We start from the raw sequence: 26595 nt of genomic DNA on the forward strand, positions 1-26595 counted from the left end.
GCTGGTCCTGCTCTTCTAGAAATGTCTCTTTCCCACACTCATTTCCCTCTAGTGGTCTTCCTTTTACTGAGTCCTGCTTATCCCACCACTCATATCAACCGTGTTGCTGCAGCAAGGTATGGCATAGGCTAGAACCAGACAAAGCAGAGCCCTGGCAAAGTGTTGCCAGAGCACCCTTCCCACCCACTGGGTCGGACTGGCACATATGGTCCCGGCACCAATGAAACATTGTCCCACAATCACACATTACCATTTTTTACTTTTCAGAATTGTCTATTGAAGTACTACCTAAGGGGGTGTTTTTGGTATACTAAGTTGGAAATAATGCTTTTGAAAGCATACTTGCTTAATAACATCAGGGAAAGCTAGTGTAGTAACTTACAGAACTGGGACAGTCTAGCCCCAAAAGGTGGCCCATTCCGTTAAAAAATGTAACACATACTGGAATCATGGGCACACACTTCGGCATTGTCCTATTATGTGTCAGGCCGAGTCTGCCCTCCCAAGGCCCACACCCTGAACGCACAGGGCTCTGCAAACCAGCTGTCACCAAGATCTGTTCCCAAGCAGCTCTCACCCACAAGCAGGATCTGTGCAGAAACAGACCAAGCATCCCATTCTATGGGTGCACTGTTCCTTGCAGACATTTCTATAGCAGGGTGAGTACTGAGACTAATGAAAGGAGCAGAGAGTCCTATTTGCATTACTTGATCAGAAGGGTTTCATGCTGAATCACCACCAGACATATTTCGGATGTAAAATGTGATCATTCTTATAGTCCCAGAGTGCTCTTTGCTTGTTATCCAAATCACCAGGAGTGGCTTCCTTGCTGCACACATCCTCCGACTCCGCCCACACCGAGGGTCAGGGACGGGAGGTGGGTGGCTCCAAGTATTTTTCTACCATTTACAGCACTAGGTTGCAGGGGCTATCAATTCCACAGTAACCAGTGGTCGGAGTGGGCGAGAGCGTTTGGGAGCGCTGCACCTCTACTTATTGTGCATTAAGTTTCACTGTTCTAATAGTTTTATTTTAAAAAGAACCGATTCCGGAATGGTTTAGTTTTAAAATAAAAGTGTAGGTAGAAGTTGAAACTTTTCGGAAGTATGCGGTAGGGGTGGCCTTAATCTTTAGTATGCCCCTTAAAAGGTGCAAATGGAGGATGATTATAAAAGGGAGGGTGCGTAAAGCTACATGTTCCAGAGGACAATAATGCATTTTGCATTTTCTTTACTGTCTTTCTTCCAGGCTTTACACAGTGGCGGGGGGACGGGACGGAGGAAAGGCTGGATCCCGGTATCGGGTTTGTATTGCGCCGCGGGTGGGGCGTGGCGATGGGGGCAGTGGAGGGGGCGGATCAGCAGAGAACCTAGTTCCACTATTTCTTCTCGGTACACTTCGAGCACTGATAGTAACATTGGCACGTTAGTATAACGAGGGGGATGCTAACAGCGAGTAAGGAAAGAGGTGTGAGGCTTTTAGTGCCAGAATTCGGAGCGAGTGGGAGAACGGGATTCAACCGTGGACGACAACGGACAATATGCAGCTTCTCGAAATTCTGCCCATACGCTGTTCTCGGAATCCCTGGCAGGAAATTAGCACTTTTTATGTCAGGTGCCATCACCTATGCGCTTTTATATACAGCACCGTATCAGTAGTATTGTTATCCCGTGTTCCATTGGAGAGGGAGACTTCCAAACACACAATCTTATGGGATACCTGTGGGTGGGATAACGAGCAACACACACTGTTTTGTGATTTTGCAAACGCCACCAGGCCAGGCCTGAAGACTGAAACCTGAGCGAACAAACAGCGGGCGAATGAACGGCCAGGGAGTGGAGTGGGCACAGCTGCTCGTGCTTCAGGGATAGGAATCTCTCATGTATGCCCTCGAGTAAGCGAAGCACATTCTTAGCATATTATACATTGCCCATGCCCTGCTTAGTAATGGCCGGTGTGCAGCAGACTGAAACTCTCCACGAGCCGAAAACCAAATAGGCTGTAAATCACCTGCCTGCTTTGCAGTGTTTACTTAGGTGGGGATCGTGCATTGCACCATAAATGGCCCCTCCGCTTCTAACCATTCAAATGGATGAAATCGTTTCTGCATTTGCTTTCAAATGTATAATTTAACCCTTTTATTTGGTGCAACAAATACATATTTTCTATGTGCTTGGCATTTTTTAAATCAGGCCCGCCTAATGTTTCACGAATATATCCTGCAGATCTGTAGTAAGCAACCACGGCTTCTACCATGAAAGTACTCCATCAGAGAGACAAGACACAACATAATCTCCTTTTCGGGCGTTGTGGACATGATTCACTATTATCTCAAAGTGCAACACCAAGCTTTGTAACTTATTGGAAACACTAATGTTGTAGTTCTTTGGCTAATAGAAACAAATATACGCGCTCTGTGATGAATCTGATGATGTCATCACTCCTCATGTGGCCAGGGGACGGCAGCCGCTACCTGATCCTGACCCTGGGTGCCACTATTTGAGGGGGGATCACATGAAGGGAGGCAGGGGGAGCCTGGCATCATCAGATGAAACATGGTTGCTTTTTCCTTTTAGGCATATCCCTTCTATTCCTCATGCCTTAACGGCCCTTAAAGCCTGCTGATAGTATCCACCCCTATTCTGCAGCTAACAGAACAATAAAGACTGAGATGAGGAAGAGGGGCCTAGTAATGCTGAATACTCAGCAGAATCAGAAGGAGAACTCTAATGTTCGGAGGAGGCCAATTGGCTCCAAACCACTCCCGTCCTGGAAGCAGGGGTTAAACGATGGAACAGCTGAAGGTAACAGAGAGTTGCAACCAACTAGTAACTGCTGGGGAAGACGACCTGAGAAGTCCAGAGACGAGCAGGAAGATGGCAAGAGAAGAAGGACTGCAGGAGCTGGTATACCATGCTGGGATTGCAGCAGGAAGAGGAGAGGATCCTTCCAGGTGACCGCAGGAAGCGAGAAGCAGTTCCTGTGCCACCCGAACACGGAGAAGGACTCAAGAGTGAGGCGGCAGCTGCAAAGGATGTGGGATCCACCATACGAAGCCGGTAAGCTTGTGGAGGCAGGATACTGGGGCACTTACGTGTGTTTGCCGCAAGAGGCCTGAAGAATGCCAGAGAAAGCCAGTGAGCCCTGGGAAGGGAAGCTGGGTCACCGGGGTGCTTTGGCAGTTCCACAAAGTACCGATAAGGGCCGAGTACATGAGTCCACTGACCATGAGCAAGTAGGTTGGGTCACTGGGACCAGGGCTGGCCTTAGGGCAGGGCGGGCCTGGTGACCGCCCAGGGCACCAGGTCCCCCAGGGTGCCATTAGCCCCCTGCCACGCCAGCTTGGGGGAGTCTTTCAAGGGCTCCCCCGAGCTGGTGTAGTTGGAGAAGGTGCAGCAGACATCCTTTTGTTATTAAATGCAGCCGTGGCGGCAGGGCGCATTTAATAACAATAGGGTGCTCAGCACCCTATTCACATGATTAGCTCCTTGCTCCGACGCGGGAGAGAGGCGGTTTTCATTGGAATAGGGCGCTTATGCATTAGCATGAGTGTCCTATTCCAGTGATTAACCCCCTGCGAGGCGCAGAGCGAGGAGGTATTTCAAAAAATGTGGTGCATCCTGGCCCCCCTCCCGCCCACTGTAGGTCAGGGGTGTGCGGGAAGGGGCAGCACCAATTTGCCCAGGGCACTGCAGCCACTAAGGCCGGCCCTGCCTGGGACATATAACAAAGAAAGTGAATGAAAAGAAAGTGAATGAAAGAGGGTTAGTGACCAGACACTTTGACAAAAGTCGCACTGAATATTGGAACTGTGTGAGTATGAGAAATAGCTAAATAAAGAGAGAACCTGGTAGGAGAGTATACCTGATGTTTGGATATTTAAAGAGAGAGCCTGAAAGGAGAATATACCCAGTGTCGGGCAAGTCTGGGACTCACACTGAATTGAATAAAGGAGCTACATGAGGGAGAATGGCAGATGAGTGGTCCAGGTGTCTGGCGAGTCTGGGTCTCACACCCAAATTGTATAAAGGAGCTACAAGACAGAGCCTGGCAGGAGAGTATACCAGGTGTCTGGTGAGTCTGGGACTCACAACAATATTGTGTACAGGAGCTACATGAGAGAGCCTGTCAGGAGAGTATACCAGGTGTCTTGCCAGTCTGGGACCCGCATCCAAATTGTGTTACTTTGAAAACAGAATCCCAAGGTGAAGGTTCTGATTTATGGTGTTTTTGGAAAAGACTTGGGGAAAGGAGTTAGTTCCCTTGGAGTCGATTGTCAAACCATAAGAAGAGAGGCATCCTCTTGGGCCTTAAAGAACTTGCTTATTCATTGGAGCTTTTGTTTTGTTGTAGAGAAACCTGGGGAAGGGAGCCATTCCTAGGAACAGTAAACATTATCCATTTTGAACTTGTGGTGGATATCTTTTTGTTGAACCTGGAACATTTGTGCACTTTTCATGCCAGAGACAATACCCTTAGCAGCTTAGAGGTAGTTTTAGAATGCAAGGACTAGGACTATAATTTCAGACACAGAACAATTTTGCTTTGAACATCTTGACATAGTACAGTCCCATAGTTTTGGTTGAGGTAGGGAAACACCTCCTAGATTATGGAAAGTGAGGCATTTCCAAACCTCTTTATTGTTTAATCAAAGTCTTTAACCAATATCATGAGCCCACTGTGTCTGTGTCTCATTCCTGGTTCCTCATAACCAAGCAAGTCGCACATTGGGCATCCATTCCCGTATTCGTAAACTCTCTGCAGTATGTTGCTCAGCTTCATCCACAGCTGTCCAGCCACATATTATGCATCCATTCCAGTAATCATCAACTCTCTACAGTAATTTGCTCAGTTTCATTCAGCGCTGTCAAGCAACTCATTCTGCATCCTATCTAGTAATCATCAACTCTCTTCAGTATGTTGCTCAGTTTAAGCCAGAGCTGTCCAATCACACGTTCTGCAAACATTCCAGTAATTATCCACTCCCTAGTGTATGTTGCTCAATTTCGCCCAGATCCGCTGTGCCACACATTATGCACCCATTCCAGTAAACATGAACTCTTTACAGTATGTTGCTCAGTTTCATCCTGAGCCATAGGAACACATTCTGCATCCATTCCAGTAATCAACTCTTTTCAGTATATTGCTCAGTTTAATCCAGAGCTGTAACCCATTTGCCTTCTAGCCATAGTTTTCTTGAGAGATTTGGATATTTAATGTTTATAACTAGTGAGGTTGTTTTTTGATGCTCGTCCACAATTGTCACCTTACTAGACAGCCCTCCTTTAAAAATCATTCTCTGTTTAAATTCTTACTACTCATCCATATATTCATCAATGACTTTGTCTCGTCACATCCTGCCAATACCCAGTACATTGTGTGTCTCTCTCCACTTCTGTTTCTTTTACACACTTGCACAACTACACTTCAATGACCCTCTCCCGCTAAGCCATATCTTCAGTGAAACTCTTCAAAACATGGCTCCAAACCCACCTCCTAGGGATGTGAGGAGCCCCTGCAAGCCCTTCAAACAAGCTTATATGTTAATTAGACTTCCTGCTCAAGTTACATAAGGTTGCAGAATAGATCCTTTAGTGGCAGTTCACATCTGAGAAATACTCTGCAACATAATTTTCTTGGAAATTCGACAGGGTTTGCACTTTTATTTCTTAGGCAATAGAAGCCATGGGTCTCAGGTTCTGTTGGTTGCTTATGTGCATGGTGCCTGCTGTGTTTACCTCTTTTATTTAGGTCCAGACAGGGACAACCCTGTGGGACAAGAGGAGGTACTCTTGTGGGATGAAATAGCCCTGAACGCCATAAGTAAAGACCGTAAGTCAGTATGAGGACTCCCCCGAATGAAAGGCTTGCGTTGAATTAATATTGAAATAAGGCCCTGCAATTTCAAAACAAAAAGGAGAAAAATTAGGCAGCAAAACTTGAAGATGCCTAAAAATGTTCACTGCCTCACATGAGGGAAGGAGCTTTCACTGTGACAGAAATAATTATATATGTAAAAATCTGTTTTTCCATTTTAATTAAATATATGCTTCTTAAAAATCTGTGCAAGAGGTGCAACAAATGAACTCGAGTTCTGTTCCAAATGAGCCCATCACAGAAGAATCCTTTAAGATACGAGAATCTACAAGGAAATGTGAAACTGCAACAGAATGAAATGTTTCACGGCTGGAACTTTCCCCGGTAACATAATTGAAAGGTGCAGCTAAAGTCTTGACATATACAGTTATGTTGCCCTTTTTTCAGCACTGTTTGCAGGTAACCACTGTGCGAGGGTCTTACATGTTGAAATGACTCAATTCTAAGAGTTGATTTAAGATTAAAATTCATTGGGGGGAAAAGCCAAAGTCTTGGTTTCAATTCTGCTGTGCGTTCTTCAAGTGTCAAACTAAATTCCAAAGACCCCACTGTCAGGGGGACAAGATGAGGAATTCTTCTGCTCCCCCAAGTTTTATGACTAAAACCCCTCAGGCCGTTATATTACTGGCCATTAGCCCTTGAAGCCTTGGACTAATCTGAACGAAAGCCCCCCTCTTGATGTCAGATCTAAAACCAGATCTCTTCTATTGGTAGTGGGCAGAATTAAGGAGTAGTTTCACACCCATTGCACAGAATGAGAGATATGTTGTTTAGGGGATAACTTGGGAAATAATAATCGCACACGATTCATGTGCAGATTTCTGAAAACCTGTCAGTGACCTCCTTCTGGTGAGTCAAAAACGATTTTGGTGCCACCAACATACCAGCAGTTAGGAGGAAACATGTGACTGTGGTCTCTGTATAAGTGTAAGAACCATAAGAGTTTAATATAGTTTTGCTGTCAACAAGAAAATACTGTAGCTTCACACCAATAAGTTGCACAGACATCAAACGAGGTTTATGCAATTCCCCGAGCAATTGTCCTAACTAAGTAACTATCCATTTCACCTGGTGCAGAAAAAAAAGTCCCATTCATTGCTGTTCCCTATTGTTTCTGAGAACCTCTTTCAAAATCCGATTTTAACCTGGTGTTACCAGTCCTTGCCACTGACTTCCCTTCAAAGCTGACAAGCCTAGTGGAGGTGGAGGTTTGTGGGGTGGGGAAGGTGTGGGGGTGGGGTTTGCTGGGCATAAAGAAGGTTTTCTGTGCGTATGCACTTTCCTGTGGGTTATATTAATTGTCAAGGTGTTTTAAACGGTTGATAGCAGTGGTGAAATCAGTAAGGTAAATCTGTGTGCCATCCATGCTTGAGTTGTCAAGTGTGCTATTTGACTAAACGTTCTCTGAAGTCAGTGTTGCCACACATCAGTGGTTATTGTAACAGTTCATTCAATTTTTCCATTAAATCCCAAATTAATAAAATATTCATTGATAACACACCGGCCTGGTTCCTGGTCTACTGATCACGGGGTGCTTGTGGAGGTTGGCTGCGAAGTGGACAGCGAGGAAAAAGAGAGAGACTACAGGAAAGGAGTTGCTACACATACGCACTCCCCCACCTCAACAGCACACACCCTCAGTCAACAGCAAGCACCCTAAACCAGCATAGACTAAAACAATGAGCACAGAGCCCCATACAGACTGCACTTCCCTTAGGGGGACCCAGAACCTGCCTTTAGGTCTTCACTTCCACTTCAAGTAAGCGTTTGATAACAGGGGTAACTAATCCATATCTAGTAACCTGGGCCTAGGGATGCCTGGGCTAGGGAGGAGGTGCTTTGCAAGACAGGAGAGAGAGAGGCACAGCCACGCGGCCTATTGAAATCTTAAAATAAAACCTGAACCATCACAGAGTGTAAGAGCATTATTTAAGTCATATGGACAGTGCTTACATTTTTATGAAACCAAAAATGGATCACCATTGTTTTTATAGTAGTACTAAGTTCTTCTTACCTGTGATGTGACAGCTCACTTGTCGATTTATGTCAGAGGTGTCTTCATCCCATGTACTAAGAACGGCAATAACTTCACCTGGGGCATCACTCTCTTTCACAGATCCTCTGTAAACATCCTTTTCAAATATTGGGGCATTGTCATTTATATCTGTAACAGTCACAGAGATCTGGACCACTGCACTCAGGGACAATGTTTCACCCAGGTCAGATGCTACCACAGAAAACCTATATGTGGGATGTGTTTCATGGTCTAAGTCTTTCAATGTGCTGATCCATCCGCTGTTTGTATCAATAGTGAAGGATTCTGTGATTTTGTCCAATGCTGATTCGGAAGCCAGCTGGTACGTAATTTGTCCATTGGCAGCCCAATCTGCATCAAAAGCTCTGACTTGGATTAGTTTTGTTCCAATTGGCATTCCTTCCATTATCATGGTGTCATAATGACTGGATTCAAAAATGGGTTTGTTATCATTTACATCCAAAATCTTGATCTCCACATCAACTGTCAATACAAAATCAATTTTATCTAAACCTATGGTTGCTGCAACTCTGAAGTGAAACACTGGGTTTGTTTCATGGTCAAGTCTCTTGTCTAATTTTAAAATTCCAGTATCTCTGTCGATGACAAACATTCCTTCTTTGTTGTTTTCTGTCAGTTCGCCATTTACTGTACTAAACTCAGCACTCTGACTTGGAATTATGTAAAGGGAGGCAACAGAAGTACTGATTGAAGCATCTTCTGTTATAGTGAAAGAATATTGGGATTGAGAAAAAGCAGGTGTAAGAGTTTCTGGGGGCAAAACGTGAATATAGACAGGTATCAGGGAGTGTTTTACTGGAATTCCACCATCCACTGCTTTGACGAAGAAGGAGAGCACACTGTTTTTTAACTGGTTGAAACTTCCCTTGGTAACCATCCAGCCATTATCAGGGTCAATTTCCAGGAGATCTGCAACTGGTACAGAAGCCTCACTGTACAACGAGTAGGTTATCCTTGAGTTTGCTCCATCATCTGGATCAAAGGCTTGAACCTGGGTGACCAAATGGCCTTTGCGAACATCTGCCTTTACACTTGCTCGGTATTCAAAGGATTTAAATTTTGGAGCATTGTCATTTTCGTCAACCACAATCACTCTCACCGTACAGAAAGCTGGCCTGCCTCCTCCATCAAGAGCCCTCAGAAAAATGCTAATGTCACCTTCTAAGGGATTCTCCCTGTCTAATTTCTCTGTTGTTATAATTTGCCCTGCATTGTCAATAGAAAAACGGTCCTTAGCAAAATCATTAATTATTGTGTAGCTTATTACCCCATACATGCCATCATCCCCATCGGTTGCTCTAACATGAATTACCTTGGCACCAGGAGCTATATTTTCACGCACTTCTGCTACGTAAACACTTTGTGTAAAAACAGGACTATATAAATTTGCTCCAAGTACCCTAATGTGTACCTGTGCTGTGTTAGTGAACAATCCATCAGAGACAGACACGTTTAAGCTATACATGTGGTCCATCCTCTGCTTCCGATGGTTAGATAATGTAATGACACCACTCTTGCTGTCCATGAGAAAGCTTACACGTTCATTCCCTGACAAAATACTATACTCCAGTCTGTCCACCTCAGAGCTGTCAGCATCTGAAGCTTGGACACAGGTTACAAAATGGCCACGTGGGGCAAGCTCACTAACGTATGACTCATAGATTAATTGGTTAAAAGTTGGAGAGTTGTCATTCAAATCAGTCACACTGATTGTAACCAGAACATCACTGCTGAGAGGAGGGAAGCCATTATCAGTGGCAATAACTTTTAAAGTGCTCTGCTGAATCAGTTCATGGTCCAGCATTCGAGCTGTCAATATCAGACCACTTGTGCTGTCAATGTGAAAGTAATCGGTACTGTTAAAAGTGTCCTGGACTATTTGATATCGGATCATTTTGTTGTTTCCAGAGTCTGCATCGGAAGCAACAACCTGGAGCACAGGAGTACCTATTAGGGATGCCTCAGACAAGGTTGCGTTGTATGAAAATTCGTGAAAAACAGGGTGGTTGTCATTGACATCTGTGATGCTTATGTCCACAACAACTTCAGCTCGGGCACCCGTGAGTGCATCACTGGCTCTTACAGTTAGTTTGAAACCAGGGTTTATCTCATAGTCTAAAGGACTGGTGACACTCATAACTCCAGAATCAAAATCAATGTTGAAATGGTTGTAAGGATCGCCATCAACAATTGTATAGATGATCCCCTGGCCCTCAGGACTGGTTGCGTTAATGCTCAGAATTGGTGTATGCATTGCTATATCTTCACTTACTTGAGCTGTATAGAATGCCCTATCAAACACTGGCATTGCTTTGTTTACAATAGTGATAGGAAGTTCAACTGATGCAGACAACGAAGGGTCTCCACCATCCTGTGCAATTATTATAACTCCATACTCCATATTGGATAAATCAGAGTCAAATGATACTTTTAATGTAACAGCACCACTATATTTGTCAATATCAAAGTGACCATAGTCCTCCTCTAGATAATAAGCCAGCTCCCCGTTTTCCTCTTTATCCTTATCAATAGCATTCACATGGTAAATACGTGTACCAGGCTCAGCATCAACTTGCACTGCTGCATAGTAGGGCAGGCCTACAAAAACTGGAGGGTTGTCATTGATATCTTCGATGTTAATTCGGACCACCACCCTTGCAACACGTAGATGATCAGTCTCACGGCTTGCTTCGACTATTAAGTCGTACACTTCCTGTTCTTCTCTGTCAAATGGGAGGCCAGTCGTTTCAATGACTCCAGAAGTGGACTTGATCAAGAATTTATTACCTGGATTTAATATGCTGTACCTCAAAGGTTCATTCAGGCGGTTTCCAACGGCATTCACCACAGCTACTTTTGTGATATTGGAACTATTCTCCAGAATTGAAGTTGAATAAAAGCTTTGTATGAAATGCAGACCGCTATCCATCGCTTCTTTTACCACTATTGTCACCATAGCTGTGCTGAAGAATTTCCCATCTGATACCTTTACCATGAGCACATAATAATCTTTAGAAAGACTACTATTCTTCACTGTAAGTACACCACTGTTGGAGTCTATCAAGAAATTATTCATGTTGCCTTCAGCCAAACTATATGTCAATTCCGGTGGTACATTGGAGTCTGGGTCTGTAGCTTTGACCTTGAGGACCTCTACACCAGCATATGTTGGCAATAGCAGAATGGTTTCAAACACAGCTTCTGTAAACACTGGTGGGTTATCATTGACATCTGTCACCTCAATCATTACTTCCACTGGGCTTTCTGCTGTGAGCTGTGGAATGCCACTGTCGCGAACCTGTACTTGGAAGTGGAAATGCGATATAGATTCATGGTCTAAATTTGCTATGGTTCGAATTGCACCTGTGTTCGAATCAACTGTGAAGTATTTCTTAGCTGTTGACTCCACAATCTGATAGACAAGCAATGCATTCTGATTACTATCAGTGTCCGTAGCCCGGATCACCAACGGAGCATTGCCAGAGGTACGTATTATGCTGTTGACTGGTGCTGCCTCACTTATGCTCCCTGAATAATGAGAATGAAGAAAGTTCGGTGAATTGTCATTTTCATCAAGAATCTGAATATTGAGAGTTGCGTTTGAAGCCATGCCTGCCATATTGGTTGCTTGAATGATTAGATGGTACGAATTAATGTGTTCATAGTCCAGTGCTTTGTTGCTGGTAATGACACCTGAATATGGGTTAATGGAGAAAGATCCGTCAATATTCCCATCTTTTATTTCATAAATTAGTGTAGATTGGCTAATTGCAGAGATCAATATGACAGAGGTTCCAACATCAACGTTTTCATTAACCTCTGCCTGGTATTCCTTTTGAGTGAATTTCGGTCGAGAATTATCAGACAATGTCAAGGAAATGCGCACAATGGCGGTGGCAGACAGCGGTGGCGAGCCTTGATCAGTCACTTTGATAGACAAAACAAACTGCCCCATTCTTGCCAATTCAGGTTCTTTGGCAAGGATTATGATTCCTAGAACAGGTTCCATCTTAAATGTGTTTCCAGTATTGCCTGCAAGTTGAGACAGAAAGAAAGAAATTGTGAGCAGAAATGAAAATGTATTTTATTCAACATGTCATGAATATTCATAAAAGATAAACCGTTGTAATACATATTTATGGTACTGCTTCTCTCCCATTAAGCTTTCCCTTAAGCAATTATATAGTTCTTACCTCAGATTTGTTACACGAGTCTTGAACAATAACTAAATGTACTTACATTTTCTGAAACAATACACACAAGCTACTAATAAATTGCTATTAGGCTACGTGGAGGTACAGAACCGAAATCAGGATAATTGTTCTTCTCTTTTAATTATGAAGGGATCCACACATGCAGCAGGAAATACATGCAATGGGACCTTTTGCAATGAGAATCTCCCCACTCCACCCTGGAGTGACAACCATTTAATTCCCTTTATTCACCCGTGCTGCTGTTTCACCTGAAAAAATCAATGTTTCACCTAAAAAAAACAAGCCCTCACAGCAGCGCCAAACCATTGAACGGCACCAACCTGACTGAGCTACTCACAGAGCTACAAGCCTATAAAACTAATTCAACTTCAGTAAGGCACCCGGGAATTAGAGACCCCTATATACAATTCATGAATGGAGATTGCAAGCATTCAATTGGCTTTCCTCAAATAACCACTTCAAATACACACAGACATGCTGACCTCAGAAATGCAAACAAAGAGAGCAGCAGTATGGAGCAGATTCTGAAGATAACTCACTATGAGATGGACAAATCTGCTTGCAAACATTATTTGGTTATTGCAGAACACAACGTTGGCTTAATTAATTCACCTTAGCACTAACATTACTGTTGGGATATGAATAGATTCTTCCAAAGTGGGCCACAGGAATTATGGGAAAAGTACCGTTTTACTATGTCTCCAAAACAGATAAGGAACACTGTGGATCTAAGGTCTGGAAGCAGCCAGTACCAAGGAAGCACCAAGAAAGAACAGAGGCTGACTGCTTGCTCTGATTTGTTTAGTTGCAGGGATGTGAGATAAATAACACAGATGCCCTAAGGAATACTCCAACTCCTAGAGATGGTTCAAGGATGTTTATTATTGAATTCAGTAAGGTGCAAGGGCCGTCCCTCTCCCTCTCTCTCTTTCTCTCTATGTCTCTCATTTCGAACTACTGTCTCCACCCTAACCCAGTCGTTCCTGACCGAAGGTTAGTAACTACAGACTATTGCCCCTTACTGTCTAGTCTCTATTCTAGCTGATTGGATGATTTACACACATCAACCATCTCTATGTAAACTCCCTCAGGCATTCCTGAACTCTCCCTACACTACACACCCTGCTTTGTTAGTTACTAATAGATGATCTGGGAATGTGCCTTTCAGGCACTCTGCCTGATATGGTCTTCTGCATCTCTTACCCTGATGTTCCTCTCTATCTATTACTGTGCTCTACTCTCATACCCCAAGTCCTCCTCCTCCACTACTTCTACTCCCTGTGTCGTTCCTCCTGTGACCCTCCAATGTCTTGCACTCTTTCTTGCACTGCCTCCACCCTTCAAAGTTTCTAAGCCTTCCTCCACACTCCTATTCTCTCCTCCACAGTACTACTTCATCCCACCTTCTATTCAGTCACACACCGTTCTCTCTCACAACTACTTCACAATCACTTCCTAGACTCCCTCTTACAATCAGCATAATTCCCTAGGAGTAGCACGCCAGTCATCCACATCTGAGCACACAATTGTCACTTGGGGAGACAAACACAAAACAAAAAAGGACAATCATAACCACTGCCATTGCTCTGGGCAGCCTTCCATACCATTGTATGCAAATCAGCCTTCATACTGCCACAATATGAGTAATCCTGGTAGACCACAAGCCCTAGAATGGTTGGCGAGGCTTGTGCTCCAATGCAAAGGGTGTGTGGCTAAGCAGTAAGGACTGAATTGCACATTTTGGTGGTAGGATAATGACTTACAGAAGGGGCTAACCCCCTTCGGTAATGGAATATCCACGCTAAGAAAAATGGCACAGATGCTTCGCAGTGTAAACATAGTGGTAATGTTTAATTCAAATCTTTCACATCCACACATTTTTGATTTTACTCTGCTGTCTCCTCCACAGTTGACTCATTCCTACAGCGACCTTATTTTCTTACTTAGACTCCAGTATAGGTAACCCACAGAATATATACTGTAACCGTAATTTCTTTATGGGTCCACATTCAGCTAGCAAAGAATCTCCTCCTTCTGAGGCTGATAAAATGGGTAACATTAACAAAGCCCCATGGACCATGTACAGAACAAACCTTAAAGTAAATTGTGTACATTGTGACGGGTCCTTGGATCTTGTCCCTTCTCCCATAGGAGAGACTCCTCCCATAGGGTACATGGAGGTGCAGCCACAGTCTAATAGTCCCCCTTGGGTGGTGCACTGTGGGAGGATCACATGGGTGGGGAAATCCCCTATAGGACGAGGGAGAACATGGTATGTAAATACCCCATTATCCACTCCCTTACCCTCTTACCCTAATCAGCGCAACCTAGTCCCTCCCTCCCTGCCTCCCTCCTCTACGTATTGTTGTAAGGTAGATGATACCAATTCCTTACCTTACACTGAGACAAGGGAGAATAGTGAGTACCCATGTGAACCCTCTAACTGAAAAACTGAGATGAAGAAGAGACGTGGAGTAAGGCAGAATAATACGCAAGTCCAAACAGCGCTGCCTTCTCAATCTGGACAATCTGAAGTACAACAGAGTATAAAAACAGAAGAAGGACTGGTAATGGCATTGAGCCCTCCCTAGAGGAGCTGCAAGAGCAAGCGGAGACCCGAGAGAAGGAGGAACACTGACTGAGATGCTGCGGCGGGAGCAAGAAGAAGCAAAGCGAGTCCGGAGCAAAGAACCGCTCCACAAATCTGGGATAAGAAACTCCTGGCATTGCAGCAGACTGGAGAAAGTGAGAGGGAAACGTCAAGTTCCCCAGAAGAAGATTTTGACAGCAGAGCCACTGCAGAAAGCAGAACGACCACTAAGGTTTGGTGGAAGACCCACACCAGACCGCAGGTGCCCGGGAAAACCCGAAACCATCGCGTACTGGGAAAAAAAGTATGCTGGTGGTCGGAGAGACGCACGGGCCACAAGAAGTTGGTGGAGAAGCCGGGAGGGGGAGCAAAACCCAAAAGCCCCGGTCTGGCACCCTGACAGAGGCGAGAGAACTTTAACATATCCAAACCCCCTTCAATACTTGGCAGGGAAGTATATCAAGTATAGCAGAAAACACAATGTAAGTCAGAAGGGTGAGTCTGAGACTTGCACCCATATAAGGATTACATAATTGGAAATCTTCATAGTCACAGTAACTCGCAGGTTAGTGAACCAGGTTGGCTGTGAGAGAAGTTGGAACCCGGGGAAGAGAAGCAGTCTTCCTGGTGTTTGTGAACACTATAACAAGCCAAGAGAAGGGAGACACATTCTTGGCACTCTGAAGTAGCTGAAGGCATTGTGAGGATCAAGCAGCCTTTTTGGCTGAAGGTTGCACATCCTGTGGAAGTTTGCTTTTGCACCATTTGAACTTTGTTTTACAAGCTGGGAAAGAATGTTTAAACCCATATCCCAAAGAAGAAAGACATTATTTTGCACCAAAGAAGATCACCTTGCACCTTAGTTTGAGTTTCTAGTGTAAGGGCGGAAATACCCGGGTATCACTGATAAGGCTCTGGCCTGGCTGATTTCTTTCCTCTCGGACCGACCTTCCCAGATCCAACTTGGGTCCTTTCTTTCCTCTATCTCTCTCTCCGCCTGTGGTCTTCCCCAGTGCTCTAACCTTTCTCCCTGGTTGTTCAAGCAATACCTGGCACCTCTCACCCACCGCATTGCTGCTCTCTGATCCAACTTCCAGTGCTATGCGGACTACACTCAGCTAACTTTCAGGCTCCCCTCTGCTGCCTCTCCTCCCTCTCTCATCTCGGATTGTCTGTCCGCAATTCAGGAGTGGTGTGTCGCCAATGATCTCTGCCTAAATGCCAGTAAGATGGAGATCCTCTTCATCGGCACACATGCACCTTCCTTTCCTGCCACACTCTGGCTGGCCTCCGTTGGCCCTCTTCCTGCTCCCAACTGTGAGGCTTAGAACCTTGGGGTCATCTTCAACTCTACACGTTCCTTCTCTCCTCACATCTCTGACGTCTCCAAGAAGTCAAACTACCGAAAGCACCTCCTCAGAGGTATTCTTCCATTCCTCTCCTTCCCCCAGAGCTCTGGTTCTCTCTAGGCTTGACTACTGCAACAGCCTTATTTTTAAATCCTGCCTCTACTCTCTGTCCACTTCAACCCATCCAGAACAGGACTGCAATATTTGTATCCCTGGAGGTGTTTGCTGTGTATCCCTGGAGGTGATTGTATCCCTTCAGCGCTGAAACCTCTGCACTGGCTCCCAGTGGCTGCAAGTATCAAGTTCAAGACCCTCTGCATTGTCCATAAGACCTTCTGGTGCCTGGGACCACAATACCTCCAACTTTCTCTACAGAAGTATCTTCCTAATTAAGCTCTTTGCTCCTCCACCTCCACCTCCTTGAGGGTCAGTCGCTTTTCCAAGCAACTAGTTAGGCACATATATCTCTCTTTGGCTGATGCCTCCCTCTGGAACAGCCTTCCTGCCTCTCTGAAAATTGAGCAGAACCATCTCCGGTTCCGAAAGCATCTCAAGACTTTCCTCTTTGCTTCTGCCTTCTCTCTTCTTCTTCACTGCTGATCTCATGTCTGATGCTGCACTGGTCTCCTGGCTACCCTCTGAACCACAGGCCCAGGTCCCTGCCCTCCCAGTTGCACCCATGCACTACCTCCTGGGAACCCTACACTTGGGTTTGTTGCTGCATCCCTACAGTCCACCCTACCTGCAATTTGTTTGCACCTAACCTTGCACTGCCACCTGATAGCCGCACTACTTGTTCTTTGATGTTTGATCCTGTGTCTTGCACATGCTCCTCCTCCCCTCCCCCTGGCACCTTTCCTCCTTCCTTCTCCCCTGCACTTGCATGCTCTCAATGTCACTAGGTCTAGCAATATCATTGCCTTGTCCTCCCTTTGTTTCCCCTCCCTTGCCTTGTCGCACATTGAAACACTTGTGTATAGGCATGTTATAAATACCATATCATATCATATAAAATAGGTTTGACACAATGGTGGAATTTTTTCTTTGGACATCCTGACAGACTCCCGAGATTATTCTTTGAGGCACGGAAGCCCTTCTTATTATTAGGGATTGTTTGGTTTTCCCCAACCCTCATTTCTTTAGTAAAACTTTGTAGCAATAAACATGCCACCATTGGGTCGATCTCTGACTTCTACACTCTACATCATTTTCTTTGACACTAGCAGCCAGTGATGAGAGTACCGGGCAGGGGAGATGTGATCAAATCTCCCCAGATGCAGTAAAGCAGAGATGTCTGCAATATGCACTCTCTGCAGTCTAAGTATGAGAACCTTAGGCCCAAAAATAACTATTTGCATAGTTCAGGTGATTAAGTGCTTGTGCTACAACAACTAGAACTTGTCCAGAAAATCGAGAAAACTGAAGATTATTTTCAGGAGTTTTAGGTACCACATTCATAATCTACGGTTCTATTTGAAGTATATTGTCAAATATAATTCTTAGGTTGGTACCAGCTTAAGATTTTTAGGTAGATCTGTCAATTGCTGTGAAGGCCATACTTCTGCTGGCCAGCTGCAGGAATCTGCCCCCACCAGCAGAATCCCCATTTTAGAGGGATTCATTTTGAGAAGACTCTTGCATCCAGCCTTCTATAGCTGAGAGGCATGTGAAAAAGTCTCAGCTTGCAACTAAATGATCTGGAACGATGAAAGGGCAGATCCTCGTGGGACCCCACAATTTAGCACAACTGAAGCTGGCTGGTAGGAGGAAGATTATCTGATGCCTATTTGCAAGGAAACAGATAAGCCAAAGCTGCGAGTTTGGTTATTTGTCTACAATTGTACAATATATGATATCAGAGAAAATTATTTGGCAATAAATGTCTTAACAGTTATTTTATTATATGAGAGACATGCTGTACTAATATCCCAGGTCTGTTGTGATGGAATAATCTCATTGATCAGCGCATATGTGTTAAACAATGATCTGATAACCTTATAACATTATAAATAATGTTCTATGGTGATGAGGAAATACTGCTCTTGAAAGTATTTTCTCTTTGCACACAAAATTGAATGCTTACATTTTTGAGAAAATGGTGAACAGATCCGTCTGGTTGTTGGAGCTAAATGAGACTGCAACGCTATTTCTAATATTTTCCTAAGGCATTTCTGCTACTTTAATTATGGTGTAAACCAAACACTGTTGGGAAATGTTCAAGTATTCTTTATACCTACCAAATTCCGAGTAGCTAGAAAGTCTATCTTGGGAATATAAACGTTGTTAAGGGAGCTTTGATGAAATATAAATTCCTTGTGATAGTAAAAGCAAACCTGAATGGTCAGCCCAACTTATTGGCAATGGAGGATCATACCAAGAAGATCTTATCAGCAAAGAAGGTCGAATGTGTAACCTGATGTATGAGTAGGTCCATACATTTTCTGAAGTAGATTTAAATCTTCTATTCTTGATAAAATATTCCGAGCCAATTTACAGTTTGCAGCATCTAATTTAAAATTAAAATCACCTAAAATAGGGAAATATTTAAAAATACACAGTTGTGTAGTTGCTAGATCAGCAAGAATGGATGAAAACAGTGGCTCATAGCCTGGGGACGGTAGATAAAAACAAACAAATTGCACCCAGCTCTAGGCAAAAGGATGGTTGAGTAACCATAACTATGCTTGAAGACTACTGACACAATGAAGGCTCATGCCCATGCAAGCCACCACACCTGCCAAACATTGAAGTACATCATGATAGTCCTGCACTGCTATTTCACTCCACTGAAGGTTTCTCCTGGGGGGCCTTGCTGTTGCCCACCCTGGAGGTCTTTTGATACTGTTTCCTTCTACTGTGATTTTGACCTCGATTCTCCCCGCTGTCTGCTACCAGTTGGTATTTCTACCCACTACAGAGAGCTCTGCGGCTCTCTGCACAGTGACTCTGATCTAAGGTGCATCACTTGTAGGACATCCTCAAGGCTACACTGGACAAGATCATTTAAATATCCATTCAGACCTTCTCTGCCTTCGCCTCTGACTATCAAGCTCAAAGTCTACTTTTCACTTCCCAGTCTCACTGCTAATCCCATGCTTTGATGGCTGCTAGGCATACATCACTGCCGAGACCAAAGAATGAAACTCTGGACAAGCCGACAGAGTGCAGCCCCTGTGATACCAACGGCACTGTAGTTGTATTGCCAAGCGCAGAGACGAAAACCCTTACTCCTATAGTGTCAGCACGTCTAGAGAGGTCTCTTTTCAAGAAGGGACAGCGACAACGTTTGTAGGTCTGCCCCATTCAGCCCACCCACTAGCACCATGCCTGAATTAAGTACGATTTTTGAAAATGAGAACTGCAATCTCTGATCACAATTAATGCCAAATGCCAAATTACGCACTATGAACATATAACATAGTCTAACCTTAGGGTGTGCAATGCAACAGTAGTCAGTATTCATTGTGGCCTATTTTGAGAATGGGAGGGGAGTAATTGGTATAGTACTACTGCCTCTGACGACTGCACTTAATCTGAGATGCCAATAGCATGATGACACTGATGATCATGAAGGTCAAACATAATAATGTAGGTCCTACTGGGATTTTGTACTTCAAGATGTTTGATATTATCCAAGTATACATGTGTCCCAAGGGGGTTTTCATTGTCTCATTGCGTTTTGTATTCCTCATATGTGTGCTTAGTTAAAGAATTTCAGCCCATGAAAACTGATAAGAACCAACACGTTTGCATAATTAAAGAACCTCAAAACAGAACACCTGCGTTCTAGCAACACATACAGAACTATAAGGCAGGCATGATGGTGCAGGCGTGAAAGGCCACTACTGACATTGCAGGGAATGTGGATACTGTCCTCAAGAGGAATTGTCCAAACGCATCAAAAGAGTGAATGAACCAATGTGCCTGCAACACCACATGGATCTCCTCACATTACCTTTGGAACAAAATATCTGGCAAACTCGCAGACAAAGCCCCCACGGACAACACCCCTACGGACACTGAGAGTCTTCTGTCTTTTCTTCATTCAGTTGCTGGCAAGTAGAGACAACTCTAGAAACCAAGGAGTATCAGTGGAATGTCATGCACACACAACATCTACAAAGCCATTACACAATAACCATGACTCATTTTGAAGTAGGGCCATCCTAAAATCATTCACATATGCATATGTCAAACATCTACTTAAAAGCCAAACAATAGAGCAATCCCAGATGACCCCATGACCTAGGACGGCATCTCAATGTATTGCACCCATCTTAGAGAAGCTCTTTAACACCTTCCAGAATGTATGGACTCGTGGACATTGGAACATAGCGATTAATGCAGTGCTGTATGACAGTTTTACTATGGAACAGATTGGAGTATACCCACATTCTTTTTTAAATTATCCCCCATACTGTATGGTCCCTACTGCTGTTCTTCTATATATACACAAACACGCTCTTCAAGACCATCTGTAACTTGAGCCAAACCTGCTATAATTACGCAGATGATACACTAACCAGGCATCGGCCATTGCCTCATAGAGATACACTCGACAGGAGCATCGATGACAACCGACTGACTTCTACTCTACATAGCAGACACTCAACCCACCAAAAACAAACACCTAACCTGTAGCTCCAGAACAACCCACACCACAAGTATTCCTTCTGTATAATAAATGGGAAACTGCCCCAAATCACCACAGATTTCTCATAATGAATTCTGACACCTTTGAATCATAAGTTAATTCAATAGACAAATGCAGATTCTTTCATATAACATCTATTCACTGCGATACTCGATATATGACATCTGGACGTAGAACCAAGGCAATCAGCATCTAGTTGTGCCAAAAACGTGCACCTGGTAAAACTGCTAAATCATCTACAGAAAATACAAAACTCAGAAGCAAGACTCCTCCTGAGACAGGGAAGTTGAGAACACATCAACACGGCGCTCCAATCTCTTCATTGGCTCTGGATAACATTCAGAATCTGACGTATATCCAGTTAGACTGGATAGCCCACCATAAGTCCACACCAGCTACCCAGCAACCACTTCTAAGACGTTAATCCTATATCTACCTGTCTATCTCTATCCACAGATGTAGTTTTAGTAACAGTTCCATGTTTTGACTGTAAATGCTAAGGACAATCCTCCTTCTGGGTGTTGGTAACCAACCTACAGAACAACGCCCCATAACTACTGTCAGTTGTGGCAATTTTAGTAGGTTCTTCAGCCCTGCTTTTTGGATTCAGATTAACATAGTTCATTACCCGGGTGCGACATTCTATAGCAAATTACTAAATAGCTGCTTGTTTTCTGTCAGCATTCTAGGTTCACAAACTAAGGCAGCATGGTTTGCACAGTGAACTGGAACTGACATGAAAATATTCTTACATTGAATGTGAATATGTACGTTGCTTCCTGTAAAAGTTATTTAAAGGAACCAATGTTTCCCATTTCTGTTTTCATTCATCTCCAAACAAGCTCTGGCATTAGGAAGTGTTTGCAATTTTCTCAACTGATAATGGGGAGGCCCCAACAGAGGCCACTGTCAATTTTGGAATTGATCAAACAACCAAAACTGGCCATTAATCCATTGATAGCATATGTTAGTGTTGGACACAATGAAATCTGCAACTAGTTAGGTTTAAATATATAATTTAATGCAACCCACCAACCCTATTTGGGACATCAGCACATCCTAAGGGCAAAATGTAACCCCATTTCTATATATGTAGGATAATCCATTTGAGGCATGTCACACATGCCATAATGCCACCTAGAAATCATCGCTGGAAGTTCAGCTCCATTTCTGTGCCACATCAGCAAGGCATTGTGGGTATGCAAATGAATGCAAATGCAAGCCTTTTGCTAAAGGAAATTATCTTTGTCTTACAGAGCAGTGCTACTTTATACACAGCTTGAGGCTATTCACCTCATGGCATTTGCTATACATGCAGTACATTGATCTACATGTGGTACTAATAAAATACATATTTTTTAAGTTAAGATCAGTATTGATTTCATCCATAAGTTACAAATCCTGTCTTCAATGGATGATTAATAAGGTTTTATATCAGTTGGTCTAGAAAATACGAACACCTGTTTATGAAAGGGGTTGGATTTACAGCTGCTCTGGATATCAGGAAGGACACATGTTTCTATCCTTATTTTGGCTATGAGTTAAAACATTAATTAAAGAAGAAAGATGTATTAATAGGTTGTCCAGTGTTGATTATACCTGCATTCTAGCCTCCACTATATCCAACATGAATGCCAGAAAACACTTAGAAGGATGCAAGGCCATTGTTAGGTCACTCTGCATGTAGGCATTCAAGCTGTAGAGATCTGTATACATCATAGAGATTTATTTAGAGGTTCTATATTCTATTAGCCAATGGTAGTGTAGGGATTACATCATGCACATTTTGACAAAACAATTGAAACAACATTCAACTTACCAGCTTCTATGGAATAAACCAACTCTGCATTTTCTCCCTTATCCTTGTCCAAACCAGTGACCTGAAGAACAGCAGACCCAACAGCAGCAGACTCGAAAAGAGAGGTTTCATAGAGTGGACTAGTGAAGTAGGGACTGTGATCATTGGAGTCTTCCACGTTAATAATTACTCGTGCCAAGTTCCGTCGATATGGAAATTCCTGGTCCCTGACCTATCAATGAAGGAGATATTAAATACATTACAATTTACTGATGTATTGGCTCTGTGATAGAAATGCAGGTATTTCTAGTGATCAATGGATTGCCTGGTGTTGGACTTCTTTTACAAATTCGTTCATCACCATTGACAACACAACATGCCTGATTTCAAGTTGGGTTGCTAAACTATAGTCATATTGATTTCTTACATGGATTTTGACCAGAAGCGTTGCTGCCTGATGTGTCAGATATACAATTTATACTTCCTATCCAGACTTCTTTGTTGGTCATTTCACTTTTGATTGTTAAAAGAAATTTGGGGTGATGAGAAAGGCAAACAATGTTTGTGAGGGATATTATCTTACAAAATGAATCTAAACTGCAGATTCTTAACCTTTGACTACAGCATGATTGGAAATCACGGTTGTCCGGTACCAACATGATTTTCTCTATGTCTGGTACAGATTTGGTATGTTCTTCTGTATGTTCAATGAAAAGTGAATTGTGTATTGCACCTCTTCCCCTCTCACTGCCTCCGCTGTTGATGACCTCACTTACCGTTTACTCCGTGCTATTGACCTTTTTTGAACATCAATTTGCCACTTGCTAGCTACATATGTTCGGACTATAGAAATACTGATCTTAAAGAGGGGAATGTCTGTTCTGTGACAGATCTTGTAGAAGAACAAATACTCTGTAGGTGATATAAAGATGAGCCCCTGCGGTAAAGAAGTAAAAACTATTTGCTAATGTCACCATAGATCATGTTTGTTTTTTTGTTTATTTATTTGTAGCACGCAACAGACATGAAGGTATCAGGGTGCGGGAACAAGAATACTTTAGGCTTACAAGTTGCTTATGGTTACATAGGTTACACAGGCAGAAATGCAGATTGGTATGAATACAGCAGATAATGCATATGCATTACAAATGAATATTCAATCAAATAGTCCAAATGCAGTGCAGGTGCGGGTCACGCACGAAGGTCAAAAAGTCAAATTTGTTTGCTAGGTCAGCTGGGTCGTGTGGCTGGGCTATCGGTCATTTTCTTTAAGCCACTTAATCACTTTTGTTCTAAAATGTGGGTATGATTGGTCCGTCCTTAATGAGAGTGGGAGTGAGTCCCACACCAGGGCAGTTTGGACGGGGAAGCTGTTTCCTCCAGTTGTGGTCATTTTGAACAGGGGAACTGACAGGCAGTTTGTATAGGCAGCTCTTGTGGGTCTAGATGTAACTCTTCTTTTAAATCTCTCTGTTAGGTAGCTTGGTGCTAGGTTGTTGAGACACTTGAAAGTTAGAGAATCAGTTTTTAGTTTAATTTTGTCGACTGTGGAAAGCCAGTTAGATTGTCTTCTAGTCGATGATATCTGAGCTCTCTTGGAGATTCCTAGTGCCGCTCTAAGGGCATCATTTTGCAGTATTTGTTTTTTTTGCGTGATGTTTTTATTAGACCCCAAATAGAGGGCGTTGCAATAATCCAGTTTGGACAACACAAGTGCTCTTGCCAACGTGGTGTAACTATTTGTAGAGATAAGATCTGGCTGATCTGATCAATTTACAAATATAGACTGTGGAGGATGCCATAGTGTTTACTTGCTTAGCCAAGGTGAGACTGGAGTCGAGGTAAAAACCTAGTGTTTTAACCTCCTTGGCAACTTTAATTGTATGGCCATCTATGACAAAAGTTGTGTAAGCTTGGCTAAGATTCCTGATGTTCAGTGTAGTCCCCAGAATGATGAGTTTTGTTTTGTCATCATTCAAGCATAGACCATGCCGTGCCATCCATGCCTGGATGATGAGGTATACCTTATTCACCAAGGCCAAATCCTGTTTGTCATCCCCAGAAAGTGGGATGAGAATCTGGGTGTCATCTGCATACTTAGTGTAGGTGACACCTAGAAGGTCCAAATCATCAAACAGGGGCTTAGTAAAAATGTTTTACATAGTAGGGGAGACACACAATCCCTGGGGTACACCACATGTAATAGGAGCGGGGCCTGCAGCCGCTGAGGTGGAGAAGAACCTCATGGTTCTTTCACTTAAGAAAGATTTAATCCATGCTATAACCTGGGGTGAGACATGTGCTTCAGAATCTAGGTGGTTGAAGAGCACTTTATGATCCACCAGGTCGAAAGCTGCAAAGAGATCCAGAAGGAGACGTAGGGCCCTTTTTCCTTGGTCTCTCAGCACATCGACCTGTGTCTTAAGATCAATGAGTGCTGTTTCGGTTCTGTGCTGTGGTCGGAAGCCTGATTGCCACGAGCCTAGGAGTTGGTGCAGTTCCAAGAATTTTCTGATCTGTAAGTAGGCCACTCTATCTAAAACTTTTAGTAAAAATGGCACTGTGGTGATGGGCCTTTAGTTTGTGGGTATGGCCAGGTCTAGAGATTTCTTCTTGAGGAGGGGGAGGACCCAAGATTGCTTAAGATTACTTGGTATAATACCTGATGAGAACGAGGAGTTTTGAGATAATTGGTGATAGGTCTCTAGCAGCATATTTTATTATTTGTGCTGGGCCTTCATCGCCTCGACAGTTTGATGGTTTAAGTAATAGGATTATTTTTTCAACCTCCAGTATGGACACTTTGGTGAAGTTGAATCTTAGTTCAGGTTTGGCCGTAGTGCGAGGTGTGTTAGTTTGGGTGGTTGTGGGAAGTAGGTTTAGTTTTGTCTTGTCAATTTTAGTTTGGAGTGTGTCTATTTTGTCTTCCAGGGCTTTCTGTATGTTAGAACACAATACTTTGTTTTTGACACAGTTATCAGGTACCGGGATAGGGTTCTCCAGTTCCTTTAGGATTGTAAAGAGCTCCTTAATTCCTGATTTGGCTTACATTATTCTAGTGTCGAAGCTCTCTCTTTTAGCTCACTTGATTTCAGATTTGTATTTTGTAGATATGTTGGTAAGGGTAGCTTTATTCGATTCTGAAGGGGCTAGTCTCCAGGAGGATTTGCACTTGCGTTTTTCTAGCCTCAGTGATTTCAACTAGGGAGTAAACCAGGCATTTAGGTTTGCTCTAGGTTTGCTGTTTCTCATTTTTAGCAGGGCACTATTGTCAAGGGCATTGGCCATAATTGTGTTGACTAGCGATGAGCAATCAAGATTGTCAGGCAGTGAGTTTAGGGTAGGTAGAATAAGCGGTAATAACCTGTCTGTGGTTATGTTTTCTTTGTTCTTTTTTAGCATTGGAAGTGCTATACTGTTCTGTTGGGGTTGGCGATTTTAGCGTCTATAGAGAAGGCTATAAGAGCGTGATCTGTCCAAGCTTGTGGACTGATGGAGGTAATAGTTGTCTTGCATTTATGGTCCGCCACCCAGTCAATTGTTCGGCCTTTCTCATGGGTAGGCTGTGTCACTCTTTGGGTATAGCAGAGCTCTGATAAGACATTGGCAATGTGTGTGGCTTGTGTGTCTTTGGGATCATTGAAGCCTCCTAATAGTATGGCTTGAGATGTATTTTTTAAATTATCAGAGAGTATCGTAGACCCTCTTCGAAAGAACCAATGGGTCCTGGTGGCCTATAGATAAGGTGTATGTTAATGGTTTGTGAGTTGGAAGTTAGAAGCTTGACATTTAGGGATTCACAGGATTTGGCGTGCAGGGGTGTTTCCATTCTGATTGACAAATCAGTTTTGGCAATGAGTGCAATGAGTGCTAAGTCTACCCCACGGGAATTAGTTCTGTCTTCCCTGAAAATTGTATAATTGGTGGGCACAGCGAGCATTAGGGCTGGGTGTAACCAAGATTCGGAAGTGGCTAAGAAGCCATAGTTACCTATTTCTATAATGTCAGCAATTTCTGTGGCATGGGCTATTAATGACCTGGCATTAATGAGTGCTCC

The 26595-nt window shown here is 43.4% G+C and overlaps 1 protein-coding gene across 6 annotated transcripts in view; it reads right to left on the minus strand.

Annotated features, from left to right (window-relative positions):
- FAT3 (FAT atypical cadherin 3) overlaps positions 1-26595 on the minus strand; it is a 1069235-nt gene that overhangs the window by 304682 nt on the left and 737958 nt on the right. For all 6 annotated transcript variants that reach the window (XM_069639361.1, XM_069639365.1, XM_069639363.1 and 3 more), the window contains 2 exons: positions 22560-22770; positions 7892-11965 (listed from right to left, as the gene is read on the minus strand). In XM_069639361.1, the coding sequence (XP_069495462.1) occupies positions 7892-11965; positions 22560-22770 (4285 nt within the window). The remainder of the gene's footprint in view (positions 1-7891; positions 11966-22559; positions 22771-26595) is intronic.

This window comes from Ambystoma mexicanum, chromosome 7q (genome assembly GCF_040938575.1).
Source record: "Ambystoma mexicanum isolate Mex_15411 chromosome 7q, UKY_AmexF1_1, whole genome shotgun sequence".
NCBI lineage: Eukaryota > Metazoa > Chordata > Amphibia > Caudata > Ambystomatidae > Ambystoma > Ambystoma mexicanum.